We start from the raw sequence: 26468 nt of genomic DNA on the forward strand, positions 1-26468 counted from the left end.
GAAGACCAAGTTGCGGCCTTACAGATCTGAGCCATGGAGGCCTGGTGACACACTGCCCAAGAAGCACTAACAGACATGGTAGATGCTCCTTGACTTGAAAAGGGGGAATCTTATCCCTTAAATCATAAGTCTGAATTATAACTTGCCGAATCCACTTAGCGACAGTGGATTTTGACGCTGCCTGTCCTTTCTTAGGACCCTCTGGCAGAATAAATAACACATCAGTCTTCCGTATATGAGCAGTCAGTCGTCTTTAAATAGACTGACCATTCACCACATCAAGACAATGTAGTGACTTTTCTTCCCTGGAACATGGTTCTGGAAAAAACTATGGTAGGACAATATCTTGGTTCAGTTGAAAACCTGAGACCACTTTTGGCCAAAAGTCTGGGCGAGGGCGTAACACCACTCTGTCCTCATGAATAATCAAGTATGGCTCTTTACAAGAAAGAGCAACCAATTCTGAAATCCTCCTTGCTGAGGATATAGCAACCAAGAACATCAGTTTCCTTGTCAGAAGGACTAAGGGAATATGCTGCATCGGTTCAAATGGCTGTTTTTGTAGCACTGACAAAACTGAGTTCAAGTCCCAAGGGTTCAAAGGTGATCTAACTGGTGGATTAATCTACATCACCCCTTGCAAAAAACCCCGGACTAAAGAATATGTCACAAGTGGTATTTGAAATAAGACCGATAAAGCGGAGACTTGGCATTTATTAGTTCTCAAGGCCAACTTCATTTCTACCCATAATTGTAGAAAGGCAAGAATTCTGCCTATGATTTATCTCCGAGGGTGCTAACCCTTGGATTCACACCAGGAAACACAAGCCCTCCAGACTCAATAATATATAGTTCTGGAAGCTGGCTTCCTTGCATTAACTACAGTAGAGATAACTGACCCGGAAAGACCACGTTTCTTCAGAATGTGGGTTTCAATAGCCAAGCCATTAAAATTTGCGTTTGTAAGGTAGGATGGAATATCAGCCCCTGTGAGAGTAGGTCTGGCCATAGTGGAAGGAACCATGGATCCCCCACTGCCATCTTTACGATTTCTGCATACCATGACCTTCTGGGCCATGCTGATGCTACCAGAATTGACGGCTTTCTTTACGGCTTGATCCTGCAAAGAAGTCAAGGCAGCAACTGAATAGGGGGAAATGCATAGGTCAGTGAGAACTGATCCCACGGGGTCACCAACGTATCTGTTCCACATGCGAGTGGATCCCTTGTCCTGGACACAAAGTTGACTAACTTCATGTTGAATCTGGATGCTAGGAGATCTACATCCAGAGTCCCCCATCTTTGGCAAACAGCCTGAAAAATGTTGAGGTGAAGAGACAATTCCCCTGGGAATAACTACTGGCGACACAGATAGTCCGCCTGCCAATTCTCTACTCCCTGAATGAAGACTACTGACAGGCACGGAACATTCCTTTATGCCCAAGTTAGAATATGGTTCACCTCTGTCTGCACTGCAAGACTCTTGGTGCCCCCTTGGTGATTGATATAGGCTTCAGCTATGGCATGGTTAGATTGGATCCTGACAGGACAATCCCGCAACCTGGAAGTCCAGGCCTTCAGAGCCAGATGCACTGTCCGAATCTCTAGGATATTAATGGACAGGGCTCTTTCGGTTCTTGACCACTGTCCCTGGACAGTGGTCTTCTCTAGTACTGGCTCCCCAGCCTGAAGGCTGGTGTCTGTCATTACCACTTTCCAGATAAAGGATTTCCCTTTCAGCAGATTCTGGCTTAGTAACCACCAATTAAGGCTTTGGGACACCCTTGGGGACAGCCGCATTGGCAAGTCCAAAGCTTGGATCGTTTTGTTCCAAGCAGATAGAACACTGTTTATCAACAGTCTCGAATGGAACTGAGCATAGGGAACTGCTTCGAATGAAGCCATCATCTTTCCAAACAACCTCATGTAAAGGTGAATGGAGGGATCTCCTTTCAACCTGACCATCCGCACCAACTCTCTTATAGTTGATTTTTGCCTAAGGCAAGAACACCTTTTTCTGGGCTGTATCTATGATCAGACTCAAATACTCTAGCTTTCTTAGCTGTTATAAGGAAGACTTCTCTAGGTTGAGAATCCAAAACAGACTTTTCAGGCAATTGGTTGCAATACGTACACTTTGCTCCAAATGAGCCACTGATTGGTCTATTTGCAATAGATCGTCTAGGTACGCCAAGACGCTTATGCCCTGTGCCATTAACCTGGCTAGAGGTGGGGCCAGTACTTTTGTGAACACCCGGGGTGCTGTGGCTAGCCTGAAGGGCAAGGCCACAAACAAAGTGCTACTGTGCTACTTCGAACCGCAGAAACCTTTGGTAAAGCAGGGAAATATAGGGACATGCAGATATGCATCCCTGATGTCGATAGACGCCAGAAGTTCTCCTCCTTGTAGGATAGAAGCTACTGACCTTCGGGAACAGATTTCGATTCTTTAAATCTAGAATGGGTCCGACATCTCCCTTCAGCTTTGGTACCATAAAGAGGTTTGAATAAGACCCCAAACCTTGCTCTTTTGTGGTGATCTGTATGATCGCCCTCTAAGCTAGTAATAGGTCTAGTGCTTCAAACAGATTGTCGTTTCCCTGGATCTCTGGGAATGTTTGATCTCAGAAACTCCTGAAAATCTAAATTGTATCCTAAAGACACCGTGGAGATGACCCATCTGTCCTGAATTTTCTCTTGCCAGACTTCTAAGCATTGCAGAAGTCTTCCCCCCCACTCTGGCGAGGGGGGCGCCTCTTCATAATGAGGCTTTAGAATTCTGCTTTGCAGATTTCCGGCCCCAGGTCTTTTTCTATGCCCGAGCCTGACCCTGAGGCTTTCCTCTAGAGTCAGACGGTGGAGGCCATCGCCACTGCCTAAATGAAGATGCCCCTGGCACAGGGGAAAGAGTGCGTTTAAATGAAGGACATTTATACTTTTTTTTTTTTACTGGCAAGAGTGTACTCTTCCCACTAGAAATTGTTTGGATGCATTTATGCAAATCCTTCCCAAAATAGTCGATGCCCATGAAAAGGGAAACTAGTCAGCAGACTTTTGCAAGGTGCTTCAGCTGACCAATTTTTTAACCACAGGGTCCTACGCATATGTACTAGCACAAGCAAAAGGTGGGAGGCCTAATGAATAGAATCTTTCATGGCTTCAATGGCAAAACATAGTGCCTTTTAGGGATGCACCGAATGGGTTTTTTGGTGCCGAAAACCGATACCGAAAATGAAAAATACACTAGGCCGAAAACCGAAACCGATACCGAAACAGCACCGATACCGAAAATGACTGTTTTTAAAAAATATTTTTATACAGGAGGTGGTCAGAGACTAGGGACATGGTACAGGAGGTGGTCAGAGACTGGGGACATGGTACAGGAGGTGGTCAGAGACTGGGGACATGGTACAGGAGGTGGTCAGAGACTGGGGACATGGTACAGGAGGTGGTCAGAGACTGGGGACACGGTACAGGAGGTGGTCAGAGACTGGGGACACGGTACAGGAGGTGGTCAGAGACTGGGGACACGGTACAGGAGGTGGTCAGAGACTGGGGACACGGTACAGGAGGTGGTCAGAGACTGGGGACACGGTACAGGAGGTGGTCAGAGACTGGGGACACGGTACAGGAGGTGGTCAGAGACTGGGGACACGGTACAGGAGGTGGTCAGAGACTGGGGACACGGTACAGGAGGTGGTCAGAGACTGGGGACACGGTACAGGAGGTGGTCAGAGACTGGGGACACGGTACAGGAGGTGGTCAGAGACTGGGGACACGGTACAGGAGATGGTCAGAGACTGGGGACACGGTACAGGAGATGGTCAGAGACTGGGGACACGGTACAGGAGATGGTCAGAGACTGGGGACACGGTACAGGAGATGGTCAGAGACTGGGGACACGGTACAGGAGATGGTCAGAGACTGGGGACACGGTACAGGAGATGGTCAGAGACTGGGGACACGGTACAGGAGATGGTCAGAGACTGGGGGACACGGTACAGGAGATGGTCAGAGACTGGGGACACGGTACAGGAGATGGTCAGAGACTGGGGACACGGTACAGGAGATGGTCAGAGACTGGGGACACGGTACAGGAGATGGTCAGAGACTGGGGACACGGTACAGGAGATGGTCAGAGACTGGGGACACGGTACAGGAGATGGTCAGAGACTGGGGACACGGTACAGGAGATGGTCAGAGACTGGGGACACGGTACAGGAGATGGTCAGAGACTGGGGACACGGTACAGGAGATGGTCAGAGACTGGGGACACGGTACAGGAGATGGTCAGAGACTGGGGACACGGTACAGGAGATGGTCAGAGACTGGGGACACGGTACAGGAGATGGTCAGAGACTGGGGACACGGTACAGGAGATGGTCAGAGACTGGGGAAACTGTACAGGAGATGGTCAGAGACTGGGGACACGGTACAGGAGATGGTCAGAGACTGGGGACACGGTACAGTAGATGGTCAGAGACTGGGGACACGGTACAGGAGATGGTCAGAGACTGGGGACACGGTACAGGAGATGGTCAGAGACTGGGGACACGGTACAGGAGATGGTCAGAGACTGGGGACACGGTACAGGAGATGGTCAGAGACTGGGGACACGGTACAGGAGATGGTCAGAGACTGGGGACACGGTACAGGAGATGGTCAGAGACTGGGGACACGGTACAGGAGATGGTCAGAGACTGGGGACACGGTACAGGAGATGGTCAGAGACTGGGGACACGGTACAGGAGATGGTCAGACTGGGGACACGGTACAGGAGATGGTCAGACTGGGGACACGGTACAGGAGATGGTCAGACTGGGGACACGGTACAGGAGATAGTCAGAGACTGGGGACGTGGTACAGAAGATGGTCAGACTGGGGACGTGGTACAGGAGGCATCCCCCATTGCAGCCAGTGTGCCCCATTGCAGCCAATTGCAGCCAGTGTGCCCCATTGCAGCCAATTGCAGCCAGTGTTCCCCATTGCAGCCAATTGCAGCCAGTGTGCCCCATTGCAGCCAATTGCAGCCAGTGTGCCCCATTGCAGCCAATTGCAGCCAGTATGCCATTTTGCAGCCAGCTTGTGCACTGTGTGCAGGGAAGAGAGCCGCCTCCGCCGCCTGTTTGATCACAGCGCCGGGAACATCACAGCTTTCATTTCAATAGCTGTGTGTTCCCGGCCGCACGCCGTCACACGCAGCCCCTCCCCCTTGTCCGGGCACTTTGATAGACAGATCACCCGTCCAATCCTGCGGATGATGTCTAAGTGCCCGGACAAGGGGGAGGGGCTGCGTGTGACGGCGCGCGGCCGGGAACACACAGCTATTGAAATGAAAGCTGTGATGTTCCCGTCGCTGTGATCAAACAGTCGGCGGAGGCGGCTCTCCTGCGCTATACACCCCCCATGATGGGCGTCACCAGGGGCGGAGCCCCGCCCCCACCCAGGCCACGCCCCATTTTCGGCTCCATTATCGGACGTTTTTCTCTTTCGGCAAATTGCCGAAAAGGGCATTTTCGGCCGATATGTTTCGGCGGCCGAAATTTCGGTGCATCACTAGTGCCTTTGGTAGTTCGGCCAAGGTAGTTTGCGGGCCTGTGGATCTCTTTAAAGGGTCTGTCTTAATTGGTCCCTTAGGGACTGACAGATGCCTATTGCCACAACTGCAGGCTGAGTAACTGCACCTACCAAAGAAAGAGAATTTTAACAGAAATTCCAATCTTATTAGTGGGATCTTTAAGCATTTGTGCATTGTCTACTGGACAAGTTAGGCCATTATTCACACTGGAAATCGCAGCGTCAACTGCTGGTACCTTACATCTTTTGGTGAATTTCTCCTCCATGGGATAGAGTGCTGTGAATCTCTTTGAAGGGAGAAAATGCTTATCTGGGTGATCCCCAATCAGTATAAACATCCTATAACCACTGCTCCCTTGGTAAGGGGTCTGAGGTGGGTGAGGGAACTCTAACACGGTTCCTATCCTTTTGGATAGCGGATGCAATTAAAGTCACTAATTTTCCTTCTAGGCCCTGCAGGGTGGAGGAAAATGCAATTTCAGTCACGTATACAGGGGCTTACGTGTGAGAAGCAGTTCCACCACCAATTGGTCCCAATGACTCACCCTGGCTTTCCACATCTGGTATCTTAGGCAAGGAAGATAGTGTGGAGACACGACTGGAGTCCCCAGCACCTGGTGGTGGAATTTTTGGGAGGCATAGTGCTGAGCACAAAAATAGGATTTTTGTACTCGCCATAAAATCATTTTCTCTGCAGTTCATTGACGGACACAGAATCTTCATCTTGACCTTAGGGTTATATCACCCCTTTAGGAGAGAACTAGGCAGAACATGTTAGAAACAGCAAAACTGCACAGTACCACCCAGGGGGTGGTCCTACTGGCTATAACACCGCACACTGCATCCAGCAGCTCAGTTTGTCAAAAGCAGTAAAAAAATAGGAGGGGTGGGTGCTGTTTCCATCAAAAATCCTACTCTCTCTTTCGTTCATTGACGGTCACAGCATCTTCATCTTGACATTAGGGACGTCCCCAAGCAGTGTAAAAAAAAACAAGGGGTGGGAACAGCAAGAAAATAACTCCATCCATACAACCAGAGCTCCTCAACAGAGTTGCTACCTTAAATAGCTGCCTGAAAAACCTTGTGGCTGAAGCAAGCATCCAAAGATGCGCTCAAATCAACCTTGTAAAATTTTGTGAAAGTTTGAAATGCCAGAAAATACCCCTGATGGAGTGCAGCAACTACTGAGCGAACTAATTCCATCCTGAGCCTTTGTACTTTCACAAAGCTGTTAAGGGCCTTGAGATCCAGGACCGGACGGACCCCTTCCTTCTTTGGGACTACAAACAGATTGGAGTAGAATCCCTGAAAACTTTCTGGTGTCGGTACAGGCACTATCACACCATGCAGGTCCTGTACTGTCCCGAAGAGGATTTCCCGACAAGTCGGAAGAAGATGAAGGTTGTAGGGAAAAAAAATATGTTTGGCGGAAAAGAAACTCTCTTGCATCCTGATTAAACCAGTTTGCAGACCCACTGGTCGGAAAGTAGGGAGGGTCCACCGAGCTGCAAACTCACAAAGGTGACCCCTCCACCTGAGAGTCAGCGGGAGCAAACCTTCGTTCGGTAACAGATTTGCTTGCAGGCTTGTTTGGCTAGCGAAACGAGGGACGCTTTTGTCCCTCAGCGGGCACCTTGTTGGACTGGGAACGCTTACCTGCCGACCCGGGAAGACGAAAAATCTGCTTCTGAGCGTAAAAGGAGGGCCCTTGCTTACGGCGTGGCTCCTGTGGGAGCAATGTACTCTTACCCCTACGTAACATTCTTAATAATGACATCCAGTTAGGCTCCAAATAGCCTCTCTCCCTGGAAGGCCAAATCCACCAGTGCTTTCTTAGATGCCTGGTCCGCAGACCAGCATTTCAGCTAAATCAGGTGATTTAGCACTACTGCTGATACTGAGGCTCTAGAGAGCAAGGGGACCATATCTAAGGCGGCATCACAGATATACTTAAGGCCCTGCACCAACTGGTCCGCCAGCTCCACGCAGACCACGCCTGTTGCTTCTCCAACTCACAGTGCAACAATTTAGCCCATTCAGTAAGCGTCTCTGTGACACCAAGTCCGTGGCTAACACTGGCCACAATGCTGATCCCACCACCATAAACCTGGACCAGGTTTATTTTTCAGGAAACTCTCCTCAAAGGGGTAACACACAACCATGCGTTTCGGGACTGAAAAGGCACGCTGCGGTCTGCCCCATTCCTTGTAAATAAACGTAACAAAATAAGTTAGTTAAGGAAACACCTTAGCCGTGCGGGCCGGCTTGTGGGACCCGAAAGGGACCGACACCTCTGTAGATGCCCCCGCCGTATCCTCCATCTTTAGGGTATCTCGCACCAATAAGTGCTCCCTACAAGCACTTTTTCCTGCACTGACCCAGATACAGAGTCACACTCACTGTCCAAGCGGTCCTGGTTCGTATCCTCTGACATGTCAGAACAGGGGCCATCTGCCGCAGCAGGGCCTCAAGTCTGAATCAGAACTTTCCCCAGAAGACGGCGAGGGAAGAGGGCATTTTTTTACCCTCCCTTGTGCCCGCACGCCACTTCCATCGTAGCAACAAAAGCCTCCAGGACCGCCGACAGAGTGTCCATAGGCACCGCAGGTGCAAGGGAACCGGTTGCCATAACAGGGATGTCTGGGGAAGAAGACGCCATGCTGACCCACACTCTCCTGTCACCACTTAGGGACCTAAGCCAAGTCACGCAAAATGACCACCCTCCTAGCTGCCACAGACTGAGGGGCCCCCTGCAGGACTCCTCATCCTGACCCAGGTACTGTGCTGTGCTGCTTCTGTCCGCTTTCCCCTGTGTCAGCCACAAGGTGTTCTGTGTAAAAAGCGCTCTGTTCTAGAAGGAAACAAGCACCCATCGCTAGAGGCAAAACAAGCTGAGGCTACTAGAAAATGGCCGTCTCAGAAAAAACGTCTAAGGGGGGCGGGGAAAATGGCCGCTGCACTTCCAGAAAATGGCCAAAAAGAGAAAACTGGCTGTGGCTACAGAAAAATGGCTGTAGCCTCAGGAAAATGGTCGCAGAGCGTGCTGCGGCCTCCCCACATCACACACAGCACAAACTCCCCACTGTGGCCCAGAAACAGGGAAGAGGACGAGCGGACCCCCAACACCCAGCTCAGTCCCCTGCCAGGACCCAGAGGCCCCCCCCCCCATAGGACCCTCGGCCATGTGCCCAGTCACACAGAGGCCCATAGCATGGGAAGGAGGGAAGAGACAGCAAAAGAAGAGAGAGAGAGTGAGAGACTCCCTAGTCGACCTCCCAGGGAATGCCCAGCTGCTCCATCCTGTCGAGACAGGAGGAAGCATACTTGCCTCTCCTGCAGGGACTGCTGGACCTATTCCACAGACAGACCCATTACCTGAGCAGTACAGGGTGGCTGAAAAAATAGAAAAAATAAAAGTGCAGCGCTTAACCTCTGAATATAAATATGACTAATTAAGAAAATTTATAAAAGTATACGTGTAAATTAAATCTAAAAAGGCACCTCATGAGTAACCCCACTCGCCAACTAGCTAGGGAACCAACAATGATCATCCATTCAGGTCTGTCAAATGCCTCTCTGTTTAAGCCTCCTAACAATATGGTACCCAATATAAAGGTCTTCCGTGATTTGGTAGTAAAAGATTTAAATGATTTGAAGCTGAAACCAGTCCAACCTACACGGGATTTTAAGGCAGGATTGGACTCATTATGCAACAGGAAGGATATAGTGGTTCGTTCGGCGGACAAAGGGGGCGCGATAGTAATCCTTGATAAAGTAATGTACACTAATGAGATGACCAGGATCTTATCCGACCCTGATACCTATTCCCCATTATCTATGGACCCCACCGTTAAGTTTAAACGTGAATTAAAAGAGCTCATAAATAAGGGATTTGATAAGGGCATCCTTAATAAAAAGGAGAAAGATTTTTTGGTTCCCCTGGCGCCACGTTTGCCAGTTATTTATTCTTTGCCAAAGATTCATAAATCTTTGGACAATCCACCAGGGCGGCCCATCAGTGGCATTGATTCTGTAACCTCCCGTATACGGAAATATATAGATGGTTATCTACAACCACTGGTGATGGGCACCCCGTCTTTTTTGAGGGACACTAAACATGTCATTAATATTTTACAATCTGTGGAATGGAAATCCACCTACCTGTTGGTCACTGCTGATGTGGCCTCGTTGTACACGGCCATTTCCCATCAGCTGGGTTATGATGCAGTACAGCATTTTTTAGCTCAGGATAATAATATTTCAGTCACCCAGCGGAATTATATTTTAGAATTGCTTTTCTTTGCTATGACACAATCATTTCTGGCATGATGGAGCCCATTTTTTGCAGGTGAGGGGGGTGGCCATGGGAGCCAAATTTGCTCCTAGCATGGCCAACCTCTTTATGGCAAAATGGGAGGAGGATATTGTTTTAGGGAATAGGCCTCCAGAGTTGGTGGCCTGGAAAAGGTTCATTGATGATATCCTGTTCATTTGGGACGGTGACAGTGTATATGCAGAACTTTTTCTATCCCATTTAAATAGCAACGATCGAGGCATAGTCCTCAGTCATGTTTTGAGTCCTAATAATATCCAATTTTTGGATTTAAATATTTCCATTATGGAAAATAAAATAATTACCACCACGTTTTTTTTAAAAACCGACAGGAACAGTTACATTCCTCTAGACTCTTGCCATCATAAATCTTGACTGTCAGCTGTTCCAAAAGGACAATTTTTGCGCTTAAAGTGCAATTGTACCATTAATGATGACTTCCTTAGGGAGGCATCAATTCTCAAAAAGAGATTTATGGCCAAGGGTTATGATGGGGATTCTCTTGATTCCATCATATTAGAGGTCGGCAACAGGGATCGCCAATCTGTTAGCTGATAAGCAACCTAAGACTGAAAATGCTGACAATTATGGCCTAGCCTTTATTACAACTTTCTCCAGTCAACATTGGGCTGTTAAAAGGATTATAAAGAAACATTGGCCAGTCATAAAAAATGATCGTGTTTTAGGCCCTTTGTTACCAGATAGACCAAATGTTATATTTAGGGGTGCTACCAATCTGAGGAACATGATTGCTCCAAATGTCCCCGACCCCCCTAGGAGACCTACCTTTTTTGGAGATTTAAAAGGTTTTTTTCCGTGTGGAAAGTGTAGAGCTTGCAAGTTGAACACATCACGGGGTAGGAGATTCACGGAATTCACCTCGCATGGGACGGGGCTTACATATCCCATTCAAACGTTTATTACATATTCCACTAAGTGTGTTGTGTACCTGCTCAGGTGTCCATGCGGCTTGGAATATGTGGGACGCACAGTTCGTATGCTACATGTGCGTCTGGGTGAGCACATAACTAATATCTGCAAAGGTTTCGATAAGCATAATGTGAGCAAGCATTATGATTTGAAACATAATCGTGACCAAAGGGGTACCACTTTTTTAGCAATTGAGAAATATGTACCTCATCAGTGTGGCAGTAATGCTAAGCGTACTATCTCAAGAGCTGAAACTAACTGGATACATAAATTGGGTACGCATATCCCTGGGGGACTTAACCACTTGCCGACCGCCGCACGACGATGTACGTCGACAGAATGGCACGGGCAGGCATAAGGGCTTACATGTACGTCCTTGCCTGCCCGCGGGTCGGGGGCCCGATCGGGCCCCCGCCCGGTGCCTGCGGCGGTCGGTATTCGTTCGGGAGCGATCCCGGACGAGGGGACGGCCATTCATTCATGGCCACCCCCTCGCGATCGCTCCCGACGAATGAAAATGTCCCGTGACATCACTTCCTCTCCTGTAATGTAAACACAGGAGAGGAAGTGATGTATTCTCTCCTCCGTGTCGGTATTTTTCGTTCCGGCACCGAGGAGAGAGCATCGGTGAGTTGCACAAGCACTACACTACACAGTAGAACATGCCAGGCACACTCACACCCCCCCTTTACCCCCCGATCACCCCCCAATTACCCCTGCCCCCCCAGTCACAGTGACACCAATTGCTTTTTTTTTTTTGCATTGGTGTCATTTGTGACTGTAATAACTGTTAGGGCAGTTAGGGTTAGCCCCCTTTAGTTCTAATGTTCCCCCCTAACCCCCCCAATAAAGGTTTACCCCGTGATCACCCCCCCTCGCCAGTGTCACTAAGGCTGGGTTCACATTGCAGCGGTTTATGAGAACGAATGTGATTCGCACTGCACTGCAGTGCAAATCACATCCGATCTCTGTGCGATTCGAGTTCAGCCATACAGATAGTATGGCTGAATTCGTGTCGCACCCGCCGCACCCGCCGCAAATTCGCACGGGACCCTTTTTTTGGCCCGCAGCAGAATCGGATCGCATGGGTGTTCACACCATGCAATCCGAGTTTGCAGATCGCACTGCGATATGCGAACTGATCTGGGGGTGTCATTAACATTTCACTGACACTCCCAGCAGTTCGCATAGGGCAGTGTGAACTGCCGCCGGGAGGCATGCGATGCGGGAACCCGCCGCGGATTCATGGCGTTCCCGCATCGCTCCAGTGTGAACCCAGCCTAATAAGCGATCATTTTTCTGATCGCTGTATTAGTGTCACAGGTGACGCTAGTTAGGCAGGTAGGTATTTAGGTTCGCCGCAGCTTTTTATAGCGCCAGGGACCCCCATATACTACCGCATAAAGCCCCCTGATTTCCCCCTAGTTAACCCTTTCACCAGTGATCACCATATAACTGTTACAGGTGACGCTGGTTGGTTAGTTATTTTTTATAGTTTCAGGGCACCCGCCATTTATCACCTAATAAAGGTTTAACCCCCTGATCACCCGGCGGGTGTCATTTGTGACTGTAATAACTGTTAGGGCAGTTAGGGTTAGCCCCCTTTAGTTCTAAAGTACCCCCCTAACCCCCCCAATAAAGGTTTAACCCCGTGATCACCCCCCGTCGCCAGTGTCACTAAGGCTGGGTTCACATTGCAGCGGTTTATGAGAACGGATGTGATTCGCACCGCACTGCAGTGCAAATCACATCCGATCTCTGTGCGATTCGAGTTCAGCCATACAGATAGTATGGCTGAATTCGTGTCGCACCCGCCGCAAACTCGCACGGGACCCTTTTTTTGGTCCGCAGCAGAATCGGATCGCATGGGTGTTCACACCATGCGATCCGAGTTTGCAGATCGCACTGCGATATGCGAACTGATCTGGGGGTGTCATTAACATTTCACTGACACTCCCAGCAGTTCGCATAGGGCAGTCTGAACTGCCGCCGGGAGGCATGTGATGCGGGAACCCGCCGCGCATTCGTGGCGTTCCCACATCGCTCCAGTGTGAACCCAGCCTAATAAGCGATCGTTTTTCTGATCACTGTATTAGTGTCACAGGTGACGCTAGTTAGGCAGGTAGGTATTTAGGTTCGCCGCAGCTTTTTATAGCGCCAGGGACCCCCATATACTACCGCATAAAGCCCCCTGATTGCCCCCCTAGTTAACCCTTTCACCAGTGATCACCATATAACTGTTACAGGTGACGCTGGTTGGTTAGTTATTTTTTTTATAGTTTCAGGGCACCCGCCATTTATTACCTAGTCTCACTAGTGTACCCCTAAATTTAGGGGTGTCTACTTTCCAAAATGGGGTCATTTGGGGGGGGCTTGTGCCATCTTGGCATTTTATGGCCTTCAAAACTGTAACGCCCTTAGAAAGCCTGAAGGCGGTGCTTGGTTTTCGGGGCCCCGTACGCGGCTAGGCTCCCAAAAAGTCCCACATATGTGGTATCCCCGTACTCAGGAGAAGCAGCAGAATTTATTTTGGGGTGTCATTTCACATATGCCCATGGCATGCGTGAGCAATATATCATTTAGTGACAACTTTGTGAAAAAAAAAAGTTTGTAATATTCCCGCAACTTGTGGCAAAATATAAAATATTCCATGGACTCAACATGCCTCTCAGCAAATAGCTTGGGGTGTCTACTTTCTAAAATGGGGTCATTTGTGGGGGTTTTGTGCCATCTTGGCATTTTATGGCCTTCAAAACTGTAATAGGTAGTGAGGAGTGAAGTCAAATATTTACGCCCTTAGAAAACCTGAAGGCGGTTCTTGGTTTTCGGGGCCCCGTACGTGGCTAGGCTCCCAAAAAGTCCCACATATGTGGTATCCCCGTACTCAGGAGAAGCAGAATTTATTTTGGGGTGTCATTTCACATATGCCCATAGCATGTGTGAGCAATATATCATTTAGTGACAACTTTGTGAAAAAAAAATAAAAAAATTTATTTTTTGTCATTATTCAATCGCTTGAGGCAAAAAAATAAAATATTCAATGGGCTCAACATGCCACTTATCAATTTCCTTAGGGGGTCTACTTTCCAAAATGGGGTCATTTGGGGGGGTTTTGTACTGCCCTGCCATTTTAGCACCTCAAGAAATGAGATAGGCAGTCGTAAACTAAAAGCTGCGTAAATTCCAGAAAACGTACCTTAGTTTGTAGATGTGACAACTTTTGCGCAAACCAATAAATATACAATTATTGACTTTTTTTTTACCAAAGACATGTGGCTGAATACATTTTGGCCTAAATGTATGACTAAAATTGAGTTTATTGGATTTTTCTAATAACAAAAAGTAGAAAATATCATTTTTTTTCAAAATTTGCGGTCTTTTTACGTTTATATCGCAAAAAATAAAAATCGCAGAGGCAATCAAATACCATCAAAAGAAAGCTCTATTTGTGGGAAGAAAAGGACGCAAATTTTGTTTGGGTACAACATTGCATGACCGCGCAATTACCAGTTAAAGCAGCGCAGTGCCAAATTGTAAAAAGACCTCTGGTCATTTACCAGCAAAATGGTCCGGTCTGAAGGTGGTTAATGTTGAGTGGGACATCAACTGTTTCCTTAATAATGGTTGATGTCCCTCTCTTTGGTCCGTCCCAGTGGATGTGTTTAATTAGTGCAAACTGGGTACCTAGAATGCCTGTACTTTGATGATCAAGCTATATGAAATCAGGCATTATTTATATACTTTTTGTAAACATTTTTTGGAATGTCAGTTGTATTTCATTATTGCAAAAAAGTGTCATGGTTTGTCTATTTTTTATTTATTTTTTAATTTTCATGTTTCATTTATTTTTTATTAGGCTATTTTGCAAATAGACTATGGGTAATGTTCGGCAGTTGATGCTGGTATGTAATTTCATTATATTGGCTCGCCTATATATTTACATATAAATTCTTCTATTTTTATTAGATGGCGGCATTTATTTTTATATACATTTATTCATTTTTCAATTTTTAATTCTTAATTTAAAAAAACAAAAAAGTTTCTCTATTATTGGAGACATTGTTACTCAATTATCCCGATCGGCCTGTATTGTTACACGTCCGTTTTGTTAATGGGATTAATTTGGGTTTCCGACCCCGTTCGAATGTGTAAGTCGTCCGGTGGTTAATTTACTAAGCCCGTGATAGGGCGTTTGTTTCTACCTATGGCAGGGCTCCTTACCTTACCTGTAGGCTATAAAAGGGTTTAGCACAATGGTGTGGGCGTACCCCTGATGACGTCAGACTTTTGACGAAACGATCGTCGGGTAGCCACGCTCACCCTTTGTGCTTTAGCATTCGTTTATTTTTTGCTAGCAATTTGTTCATTTTTAACGATACGTTTACTTTCGTACGACTCGGTGGAGTAATTTTTTAGCGCTTAAACCATTCGGTTGAATAAGAATAAATTTGTTCAAACCTTACTACATGATTTGGCGCACTTTTATTTTTGTTTGTTGGCGATATGATGTTTCGTGGCTTATGAGAGGATCAGAGCTGATTTGGTGACTACGAGGCATTCGAAGGAGTGGGTTGTCTTCCGGCTTCCTGTATCAAAACTCCTTCGCGTTCGCATCCGGGGTTTGAATGGCTAGTTAAGGTAACCATCCTCACCTGTGATGTTTGCTTGTAATTAGTGTGTGTGTGTGTGTGTATAAAAAGGTCAATGAGTTTCTGGACTCCTGAAAGACGCTTCCATCTTTCATCGAGTGCTGCACTAACATTTCTTGATTCTGAGTCATGGGGAAAGCAAAAGAATTGTCAAATGATCTTCGGGAAAGGATAGTTGAACTATATAAAACAGAAAAGGGATATAAAAAGATATCCAAGGAATTGAGAATGCCAATCAGCAGTGTTCAAACTCTGATCAAGACGTGGAAAATGAGGGGTTCTGTTGAAATCAAACCACGGTCAGGTAGACCAACTAAAATTTCAGCCACAACTGCTAGGAAAATTGTTTGGGATGCAAAAAATAACCCACAAATAACTTCAGGTGAAATACAGGACTCTGAAAACATGTGGCGTGGCTGTTTCAAGATGCACAATAAGGCACTTGAAGAAAGATGGGCTGCATGGTCGATTCGCCAGAAGAAAGCCATTACTATGCAAATGCCACGAACTATCCCCCTTACAATACGCCAAACAGCACAGAGATGAGCCTTAAACCTTCAGGCACAAGGTCAGTTGGAGTGACGAGACCAAAATTTAGCTTTTTGGCCACAATCAAACGCTTCATTTGGAGAGGAGTCAACAAGGCCTATGATGAAAGGTACACCATTCCTACTGTGAAACACGGGAGGCGGTTTGCTGATGTTTTGGGGACTTGTGAGCTACAAAGAAACAGGAAATGTGGTCAAAACTGGTGGCAAGATGAATGCAGTATGTTATCAAAAAATATTGGCGGGACATTTGCCTTCATCAGCCAGGAAGCTGAGCATGGGACGTACTTGGACATTCCAACATGACAAAGTTCCAAAACACAAGGCCAAATCGACCTGTCATTGGCTACAGCAGAATAAAGTGAAGGTTCTGGAGTGGCCATCTCAGTCCCCTGACCTCAATATCATTGAGCCACTCTGGGGAGATCTCAAAACGTGCAAATCATGCAAGAGAGCCCAAAAAATTTACAGGAACTGGAGGCTGCTTGTCGAGAGGAATGGGCAGCTTTACCATCTGAGAAGATAAAGAGCCTCATCCACAAATACCACAAAAGACTTAAAGCTGTCATTGATATTAAAGGAGGCAATACACAGTATTAAAGCGGGAGTCCACCGGGAGTTCCGCCGTTTTTTTTTTTTTTAAAGCCAGCAGCTACAAATACTGCAGCTGCTGACTTTTAAAATAATGACACTTACCCGCCCAGCGCGCCCGCGATGTCGGCACCCGAAGCCGATCTCTCGATCGTCTCTCGGGTGCTGCCGCCGCCATCCTGGGTATGGGAATCAGGAAGTGGAGCCTTTCGGCTTAATTTCCCGGTTCCCTACTGCGCATGCGCGAGTCGCGCTGCGCAATAAGGATGGTCCCCGCTGTCTCTGGGATCTGTGTGTTTCCCAGCAGGCAGCGGGGGACTTTCGGAAAGGGGCGTAGATTCTGCGGAAAGGGGCGTACCTTCTGCAGAATCTATGCCGGAAGTGGGTGCAGATACCTGTACTGTACAGGTATCTGCACCCCCTCCCCCCTGAAAGGTGCCAATTGTGGCGCCGGAGGGGGGGAGGATTCCATTGAGCGGAAGGTCCACTTTAGGGTGAACCTCCGCTTTAAGAACTGGGGTATATAAACTTTTGATCAGGGTCATTTAGGTAGTTTCTGTTGCCATTATGATTTAAAAAGAGTAAACACAGTTGATTGATTATAAATGGCTTCAGAAAAACACTATTTGAATTTTTTTTTTTGAAGGAAGACATTGTTTTTGTATGGCCAGCATATAGTATATATTATAGTTCTGTTTGAAAATCTGCAAAAAAGTCTAACTTTTTTTTTGTCTTTAAATAAAAAAAAATTTATCTCAAAGTCTAATGATATTTACCAGCTTCAACCTCTAATAGTATATACAGTATATCTCTCCTCTAATAGTATATGCAGTATATCTCTTCTGTCTGTTATTCTCAAAGTGGATTAGAGATATTGCTCCCTAACCATATATGGTTATTTATAATTAGCACTGCATGGAGATATTTGAGAATAAAATTGCCCTTTTTTTTTATTTACATATTAACTCAATTATACACCACACTTTAAGGTTATTAACTGAATAATCACACAATAATCGGACAACTAATCAATTATGAAAATAATCGTTAGTTGCAGCCCGAATATATTATATATATATATATATATATATATATATATATATATATATATATATATATATACACATATACACACACACATATACACACACACACACACACACACGGCTTTTTTTTCAGCGGGAACGTGGGGGAATGCAGTTCCAGCACTGAATGTATGTAATAGCATGGGGTGTGCTGGAGGGTCTATTTATGTTGGCTGTGGGAGATCTATTGTCACTGGTGGGGATCTGATTTTGTGTGAGGGTCTATTGTTGCTAAAGAGGAATCTATTGTTGCAGGGGGATCTTATATTGCTGGAAGGGATCTACTGTTGAGGGAGAGGTCTATTTTTACTGGCTGCTGGAGGATCTATTGATGTTAGCTGCTGGGAGATCTGTTGTTGCTGCTGGGGGTCTAATGTTGCTTGAGTGGATATTTTGTTACTGGCTGCGATATTTTGTTGTGGGTGGTTCACTGTTGCTGCAGGGAATCTACTGTTGTTGAGGTGGAGTCCATTGTTGCTGGGGGAGTCTGTTGTGTGGGGATCTATTTTACTGCTTTTCTTTTTATCATTAACATGTTCCATACAAATGATTTATTTTGCCACAAAATGATACTTGGTTCTATATTCTCTAAAAGGGGCAGTACTGGTAGGTGGTGGAATCAAGGGACGGTGGTCAGAGGTGGGTAGGGGCAGAGACAAGGGGTGACTCAGCTGGGGGAGAGTTCCTGCACCTATTCTCTGAGAAAAAAAAAAAAGCCCTATATATATATATATACACCCGCAGACACCCCTACATCCGGACCAATTTTGAATCCAAGGTGAACTGCACAGCTTTGCTGAAGACATCGCCTTGATCAGGGACAGTCAAGGCTCCTACACAAACAACCGAGCCTCCTCCAGACTCACGCTTCCCTTACCTGGCCACTGGGACCCAGCATTCAATCCCCCGATGCCACTCTTCCCCAGCAGGGACGCTGTGGGGACTAGGACAACCCTGGCCACATGGAACATTCACCGCTATCTAGTCATTGACTGTTGCTTACCGTTGCTACTCCACCCTGCAGTCAGCTTTCCCTGAGAATAGGGAGATATTTACACCTTTCATCTGTGCCATTATAGCCGTCACAGATCAGGTCCTAGATAAAATGGTTTGAGCAGATGTCCACACTGTGTATAGCCCGACCAAGACAGACACCACTGTGGTTACCTGCAGTTCCACCCCCACCTGGCCTTTTACTGTATCCATGTTTGCTTCCTGTCACCTGACATTAACCAGTGTGAGTGAACCCCGGGCATGTGTGCATTTAAAGTGATAACTTTGTCTCTTAACCATTTTATTTGTGTGTAGTCTGTGAATTTGTGGCATTGGTCATTCATTAAAGTTTATTACATTGAGGGTGAAACTGCAGCTGCTTTATTTCCATCCTCCATTAGGAACTCCTATGGGGTTCTTCCCCAATTTCTGCATCAGATTAATTTGTGTTGAGGGGAATAGTACCACCGGATCCTCCCGGAGAGACAGTTCTCCCTGGGTTGTTGATACAGACTTGTATCACATGCAAGGACTTCCCAGGTGTTTTTTATTTGCAGTTTAGGAGCCTCCAGAAGCACCTGTGCCCAAAGTTATTACCACATACACTCACAACCTGCACTTGGTAATAAAATAGAAAAGTCCAAGTGCTTATATAGCATGATGCCAGAAAAACAAGATAACAGTCCCTTGTAGCTCCAGATTGCTCAGGCCAAATGGCAAAATTTTACCACAATTAGATCAGGAAAGCAGCTTATGCAGAACTCAACCCCCGACCACCCCGTTACAGACTAGCAGGGTTCAAGTGTGGCACTCCAAAAGCCATTGGAGCTGAAAAACATCTATTCTTGACTAAAAATACAGAGCATTCTGGTAGATTTGTAGTACAACACAAAAAGGTAAAAGACATCCGGCGTTCCTCAATGATCAGAAAAGAAACACTGAGAAAGTGCTGAGAAAGTCCAGAACCTTGATATATCAGAACTCCAAACGGATGGTGTTTGCATTACTTGTTAAAGACAGATATTTATTACCCTGTAAATAAATAGCTCATATTATAGACAAATGTAATTTTAATTATTACTTACCATGTAAAGTCTGCCCTTGTTTAAAAGTCTCTTGTGCTGACATGTAGTTCCCTAGATGGAAATCTGCTTCTCTGAGAAAAAAAAAAAAAAGGAAGAGGATTTCAATAAAATGATTTATTAGATGTCTGAAAAAAAGTATACAGCACAGTGAAATATAGGCAGTGCTAAAATTTTCTACTCTCAATTAGTTCTTCAGGTAGGTTCAAATAATCCCATCTGTGCTGCATTGCAATGTGGGTCTATGTGTCATTTTATTTCCCATATAGACACGGATCTGTGTACTATACTGTACTCCAAAGTATGAAATTACAGAGAAGTCAAAACTCCTTTTAACTTAATTGTACAGTACAATCAAAGTATTCATAGACCCTTTGATGTCCCCAATCAATGAATTAGAAGGGTAAGAAAAATTTGAGTTACGCTTACCGGTAACGTCTTTTCCAGTAGTCTTTTAGGGCAGCCACTATGAGGCTGCATTCACACCTGAGCGTAGTGTTTTCAAGCAGAAAATCGAGCGAATTAACCGATATTTTGCGGCATTTTTTGCAGCTTTTTTTACCAGGATTCACTGCGTTTTTTTACTGCGATTTGCCGCGATTTTGTGCAGGGCAAAAGGTCACCAATGTTAAAAGAAGAAAAACGCCCAAATCTGCTCGATTCGAGCGACAAAAAAAGGGTCCGGAACTTGTTTGAGCTTCAGACGTTCGGCTTCAGGCTACATGGAGTGGAGATGTGAACCATCTCCATTGAGAATAATAGATTTTTTCCCCTCTAGCGTTTTGTAGCTTCAGGCTTCAAGCTACAAAACGCTCAGGTGTGAATGGGGTCTGAGAGATTAGGGGTGCAACGGATCGTCACCAATCCATGATCTGAACAGATCACCCTGTTCGGATCGGCACATGCCGCGATCCGCGGAACGGCCTTTCCTTTGGCCTAGCACCGGGACGGCGGCCATCTTGGTGCACCCGTCGGCCGATTACAATGTGATGCTCCATCAAATGACGGAGCGATCACTTGTAAACAAACCAACGTCATGATGATGCTGATTCCTCTCTGCCCTCTGTGTACAGATCTGTACAGTGGAGGGGAGAGATCAGATGGCAGCAGCGCTGTGGGCTGGATCTGTAGTGCCCACAGCGCTGCTCTGTGACAATTACAGTCACAGCCATCCCTCCATACCCTGCCAATACTCTGCAATATCCTGCCAAAACCTGCCAATATCCTGCGATACCCAGCCATGCTCAGCCAATATTACAGTGGGGGAGATGACGTGGAAATATTACAGTGGGGAAGATTGTGGATATTGCAGTGGGGACTATATGGTGGTGGAATTTTCACAGGTTTTTGCAAATTCAATTATTATTTGCCGATCCGAAAAATGATCCGATCTGTGACTCTGATCCAATCCGTGAGATTTTTGATCAGTTTCACCCCTATGAGAGATAGTCTCCTCCTCTTCCTCTGGAAACACTGCGCCAGCCCATAAATTCTCACTTCACCTGCCGGACCTCAGTTTATATCGAGATCACCTCTGGCCATCTGGGAAGACACAAGAACACATTAAGAACATACTGTCACATACCATTATCATGCTGCGTTCTGGTCTTTTACAAGACCCCCCAAATTTTCGGATTGGGTAACTAGGGCTGTCCTGATAGACTACTGGAAAAAGACATTACCGGTAAGCGTAACTCTTATTTTCTCTATTCGTCTTTCAGGACAGCCACTATGAGAGGATAAACGAGCACTTACCAGTTTGGGCGAAAGCTGTAGTCCCACCCTAAGGCCTGCTCACCTGCCGACACCAGGTCCACTCTGTAGTTTTTTTACGAAAGTGGAGTAGCTGGACCGTGTTGCTGCCCTGCATATCTGTTCTGGCATTGCTCCCGCTCTTTCTGCCTGAGAGGCTGCCATAGCTCTGGTAGAGTGTGCCTTAATATCCATTGGGATTTCTTTCTCTGCAACTGAATAGGCCTGCTCAATGGTTACTCTGAGCCATCTGGCAATAGTGCGTCTGGATGCCTTGCACCCTTTTCTGGCCCCGGAAAACAAAACAAATAAATACATCGCCTAACATCCAAATAATAAAATTTAAATTCCTTTTCCGCCGAAGGATTGGGACAAATTGAGGTTAAGGCTACCCCCTGGCTTCTATGAAAGTTTTCCACTTAAGGCAAAAAAGCTGGATCGGTTTTAAGAACTATCCGATCTGGGAAAAGGAGGTCTGATTGATAATGCCTTAATCTCGCTGACCCTCCTGGCAGTTGTCACTGCTACCAAAAAAACAGTTTTCAAGGTAAGCTCCTTTAGCGAACATCCCTCTAAAGGCTCAAAGGGGACTCCCGTTAAACTTTGTAAAACTAAAGATAGGTCCCACCTGGGAAAAGGCAGGCCTTGGACTGGTCTCTGTCTATCAGAGCCCTAAAGAATCTGACTACCCATTGGTTGGCAGCCAGATGCTTTTCTAAATAAACACAGAGGGCTGACACTTGACCTTTGAGGGTACTTCTGGATAAGCCCTTGTCTGCCCCGTACTGCAAGAATTCCAACACTGCAGTGGGGCTCCGTACTGAAAATGAGCTTCCTATGCAACACTCATTGAAACGTAGCCAGACCTTCTTATAAATCTGGTGTGTTTCCTTTTTCCTGATATCAAGGAGGGTGGAAACTAACCTCTCTGAAAAACCCTTAGCTTTTAATATCCCCTCCTCTGTAGCCAGGCCGCCAACTTCCACTGGTGTACTTGTGGACAGAGGACTGGCCCCTGTGAGAGGAGATCCTCCAGAGGGGGCAAAAATAAGGGAGGTTCTACTGCCAGCTGTTTGAGTATTGAGACTCATGCCCTCTTGGGCCAGTGTGGTGCCAGAAGAATAAGAGACGTGTTTTCCATTTGAAACTTACTCAGAACTGCTGGCAACAACACCGGAGGTGGGAAGGCATAGCAGGTCTTAAAATGCCAATTCCACCCCTAAAGCTCCCTCTCCTCTTCTCAGGGAGAAAAAAAAAAGAAAGAAAAAAAAACGGGGTTTTTGCATTGCTTTTTGAAGCTAAAAGGTCCATTTCCGTAGATCCCCATCTCTTTGCTATGAGATTGAAAATCTCCTGCTTGAGGACCCAGTCGTCCTCTCTCAGCTTCTTTCGGCTGAGAAAGAATGCTAACACGTTCTTTTCCCCTCTCAGGAAAACTGCTGAGAGTGAAAGAGTTAGTCTCGGCCCTGCTCAGAATGTCTGTTGCTAAGGTCAACAGGGCTCCGCTTCTCGTGCCACCCTGCTCGTTTAAATAGGCCACGGCTGACGAGTTGTCCGACAGCACCTGAATTTGGTGGGCCTGGAGCTCCCTTTTGAAAACCTGAGGGCTAGCCAAACTACCCTCAGTTCCTTCCAATTGGACGACCAACTTAGCTCATCGTTTTCCCAGGTGCCCTGAGCTAGAAGGGAACCCACATGTGCCCCCAGCCCTTGCCACTTGCATCTGTGGTTACCACACAAGAAACTGGGATGAGCCACAGACGTCCTTGCGACAGGTTTGTCACCTTCCTCCACCACCAGAGGGATCTCTTTATTTGGTGTGGAACATGTGTCTAGATCCTCCTGACTGTGGTCCCACACCCTTAGAACGAAGGTCTGTAGAGGACGAAAGTGTAGTCCTGTCCACTGCACTAATGGGAGGGTAGATGTAAGCAGACCCAGAAACCTTATGGAAATCAGCTGGTTGCTCTGAAGAGAGGCCATCGCTTTGTCCAGTTTTTTCACCTTCTCGATTGGTAGAAAAACTCTCAACAGGAATCCTAAATACGTGATCTGTTGTGAGGGGATCAGGCTGGACTTCTCCAAGTTCAGTAACCACCCCAAGTCCGTAAGGACCTTTTTTGTTAGGTCGAGATCTTTGGCTAACTGTACTGGGGACACTGAAAACAAGAGCAGGTCGTCCAGGTAGGCTATTATTGATATCCCCTGGAGCCGGAGAAAGGCCATGGCCTCTGCCAGGACTTTGGTAAAAATGCGGGGTGGAGAGGATAGCCCGAATGGTAGTGCCTAAAATTGTAGGTTTACTGTTTCTCCACCTAGGTCTGCAGCAACGCGTAGAGATGGCTGTTTTTGTAACACTGACAAAACTAAATTTAAGTCCCAAGGGCTTAAGAGTGATTTAACTGGTGGATTAATCCGCAGCACTCCTTGCATGAATCCCTGGACTAAAGAATGCATAGCAAGCAGTCTTTGAAATAAAAATTGATAGGGCTGAGACTTGGCCCTTAATAGTACTCAGGGCCAACTTCATCTCTACGCTTAATTGTAGAAAGGTAAGAAGAATTCTGCCTATGATATATCTCCGTGGGTACCAACCCTTGGATTCACACCATGAAACATAAGCTTTGCAGGCTCTATAATATATAGCTCTAGAAGCAGGCTTCCTAGCATTAATCAAAGTAGAGATAACTGACCTGGAAAGCCCACGTTTATTCAGAATGTGGGTCTCAATAGCCAAGCCGTTAAATTTAGCGTTCGTAAAAATAGGATGGAATATAAGCCCCTGAGATAGCAGGTCTGGCCTTAGTGGGAAGAGCCCTGGCCCCTCCATTGCCATCTTTACGATCTCTGCGTACCATGACCTTCTGGGCCACGCTGGTGCTACCAGTATTACCGATTTTCTTTCCAGCTTGATCCTGCAAAGAACTTGAGGTAGCAACTGAATCGGGGAAAAATGCATAGATCAGTAAAAACTGATCCCACGGGATCACCAACACATCTGTTCCTTATGCAAGTGGGTGCAAAGTTGACTAGCTACGTGTTGAATCTGGATGCTAGAAGGTCTATGTCCAGAGTCCCCCATCTTTGGCAAACAGCCTGAAACACTTCGGGGTGAAGAGACCATTCTCCTGGGAATAACTGCTGGTGACTTAGATTCTCTACTCCCGGAATGAAAACGGCCGATAGGCATGGGACATACTCTTATGCCCAAGTTAGAATCTGGTTCACCTCTCTCTGAGCCGAGAGACTCTTGGTGACCCCTTGGTGATTGATATATGCCACAGCCGATATATGGATATATGGATCCTGACAGGACAATTCTTTAACCTGGAGGTCCAGGTTTCTAGAGCCAGATATACTGCCGGAATCTCTAGGGTGTTAATTGGCAAGGCTCCTACTCCCCAGCTTGAAAGGCTGGCATCTGTCATTACTACCTTCCAGACAATTGATCTGAAGGACTTTCCCTTCAGCAGGTTCTAAGATAGTAAACACCAACTGAGGCTTTGGGACACTCATGGGGACAGCCACATTGGCAAGTCCAAAGCTTGACTCATTTTGTTCCAAGCAGACAGAATACTGTTTTCAGTTTCGAATGGAATTGAGCATAGGGAACTGCTTCGAATGAAGCTACCATCGTCTCTAACAACCTCATGCAAAGGCGAATTGAAGGCTTTCTCTTCGACCGGATCATCCTCACCAGCTCTTGTATGGAGCTGATCCTTGCGGGAGGCAAGAACACCCCTTTTCTGGGCTGTGTCTATAATCAGGCCGAGATACTCCAGCCTTCTTGGTGGCTTTAAGGAGGATTTCTTTAGGTTGAGAATCCAACCCAAACCTTCCAGGTAACCGCTTGTGATGGATACACCTTGCTTCAAGCAAGCCACTGATTGGTCTATTAACAATAGATAGTCTAAGTAAGCCAAGACAGCTATGCCCTGTGTCCTTAACCTGTCTAGAGGTGGGGCTAATACCTTAGTGAATACCTGAGGTGCTGTAGCAAGCCCAAAGGGCAAGGCTACAAACTGAAAATGCTCCTCTTCTACTTCGAACCGCAGAAATCTCTGGTGAGGAGGAAATATAGGGACAAGCAGCTATGCATCTCTGATGTCGATGGACACAGATTTGGTCTGATTTCCCCATTTGGGTTTGGCACCGTAACTAGGTTTCAGTAAAACCCCAAACCTTGCTCTTGTTTGGAAATCTGTCTGATCACCCCTTGAGCCAATAATCGATCTAATGCTTGCAACAGGAATTGCCTTTTCCCTGGATCCTTGGGAACGTTTGATCTCAGAAAACGAGATGGTGGAAATTCTCAAAGCTCTAGCTTGTATCCTAGAGATACTGTGGAGAGAGTCCATTTGTCCTGAATCTCCCTTTTCCAGACTTCTGAGTACATCAAAAGGCTTCCCCCACTTCGGTGAGGGGAGATGCCTCTTCATAACGAGGTCTTGTATTCTGCTTTGCAGACTTGTAGCCCCAGGTCTTCCTTCATGCCTGGTCTGATGGTGGAGGCCGAACAGTTTAAATGAAAGACGCTTATATTTTCTTTTGACTGGCAAAAGAGTACTATTTCCGCTGGAAATTGTTTGAATGTATTTATCCAAACTATCGTCAAATAATCGTTCTCCCTTAAAGGGGAAACTAGTTAGAAGGTTCTTACAAGGCGTCTCAGCTGACCAACCCTTTAAAGAGGAAGTAAACCCTGATGAGTTTACTTCCTCTTTCATTCCCTGCAAAGGCAAAGCATAATGGACTACTATGTATCGCATAGTAGTCCATTATGTGTCACTTAACTGACAGTAGTGCCTGTCTTTCGGGAAATATCTCCTAAACCGTGTAGGTTTAGGAGATATTTCTTGGACCTACAGGTAAGCCTTAATCTAGGCTTACCTGTAGGTCAAAGTGTGTTGTAAGGGTTTACAACCACT

General features: G+C 46.4%; 1 protein-coding gene across 1 annotated transcript in view; it reads right to left on the reverse strand.

The window, feature by feature from the left end:
- Window positions 1-26468, reverse strand: part of SUGT1 (SGT1 assembly cochaperone of MIS12 kinetochore complex) — a 277622-nt gene that overhangs the window by 187360 nt on the left and 63794 nt on the right. The window contains exon 6 of the mRNA XM_077483157.1: window positions 19792-19862. Coding sequence (XP_077339283.1) covers window positions 19792-19862 — 71 coding nt within the window. The remainder of the gene's footprint in view (window positions 1-19791; window positions 19863-26468) is intronic.

Source organism: Lithobates pipiens, unplaced genomic scaffold (genome assembly GCF_037356315.1).
Source record: "Lithobates pipiens isolate NorthernLeopardFrog02 unplaced genomic scaffold, aLitPip1_a1.2 Scaffold_16, whole genome shotgun sequence".
Taxonomy (NCBI): Eukaryota; Metazoa; Chordata; class Amphibia; order Anura; family Ranidae; genus Lithobates; species Lithobates pipiens.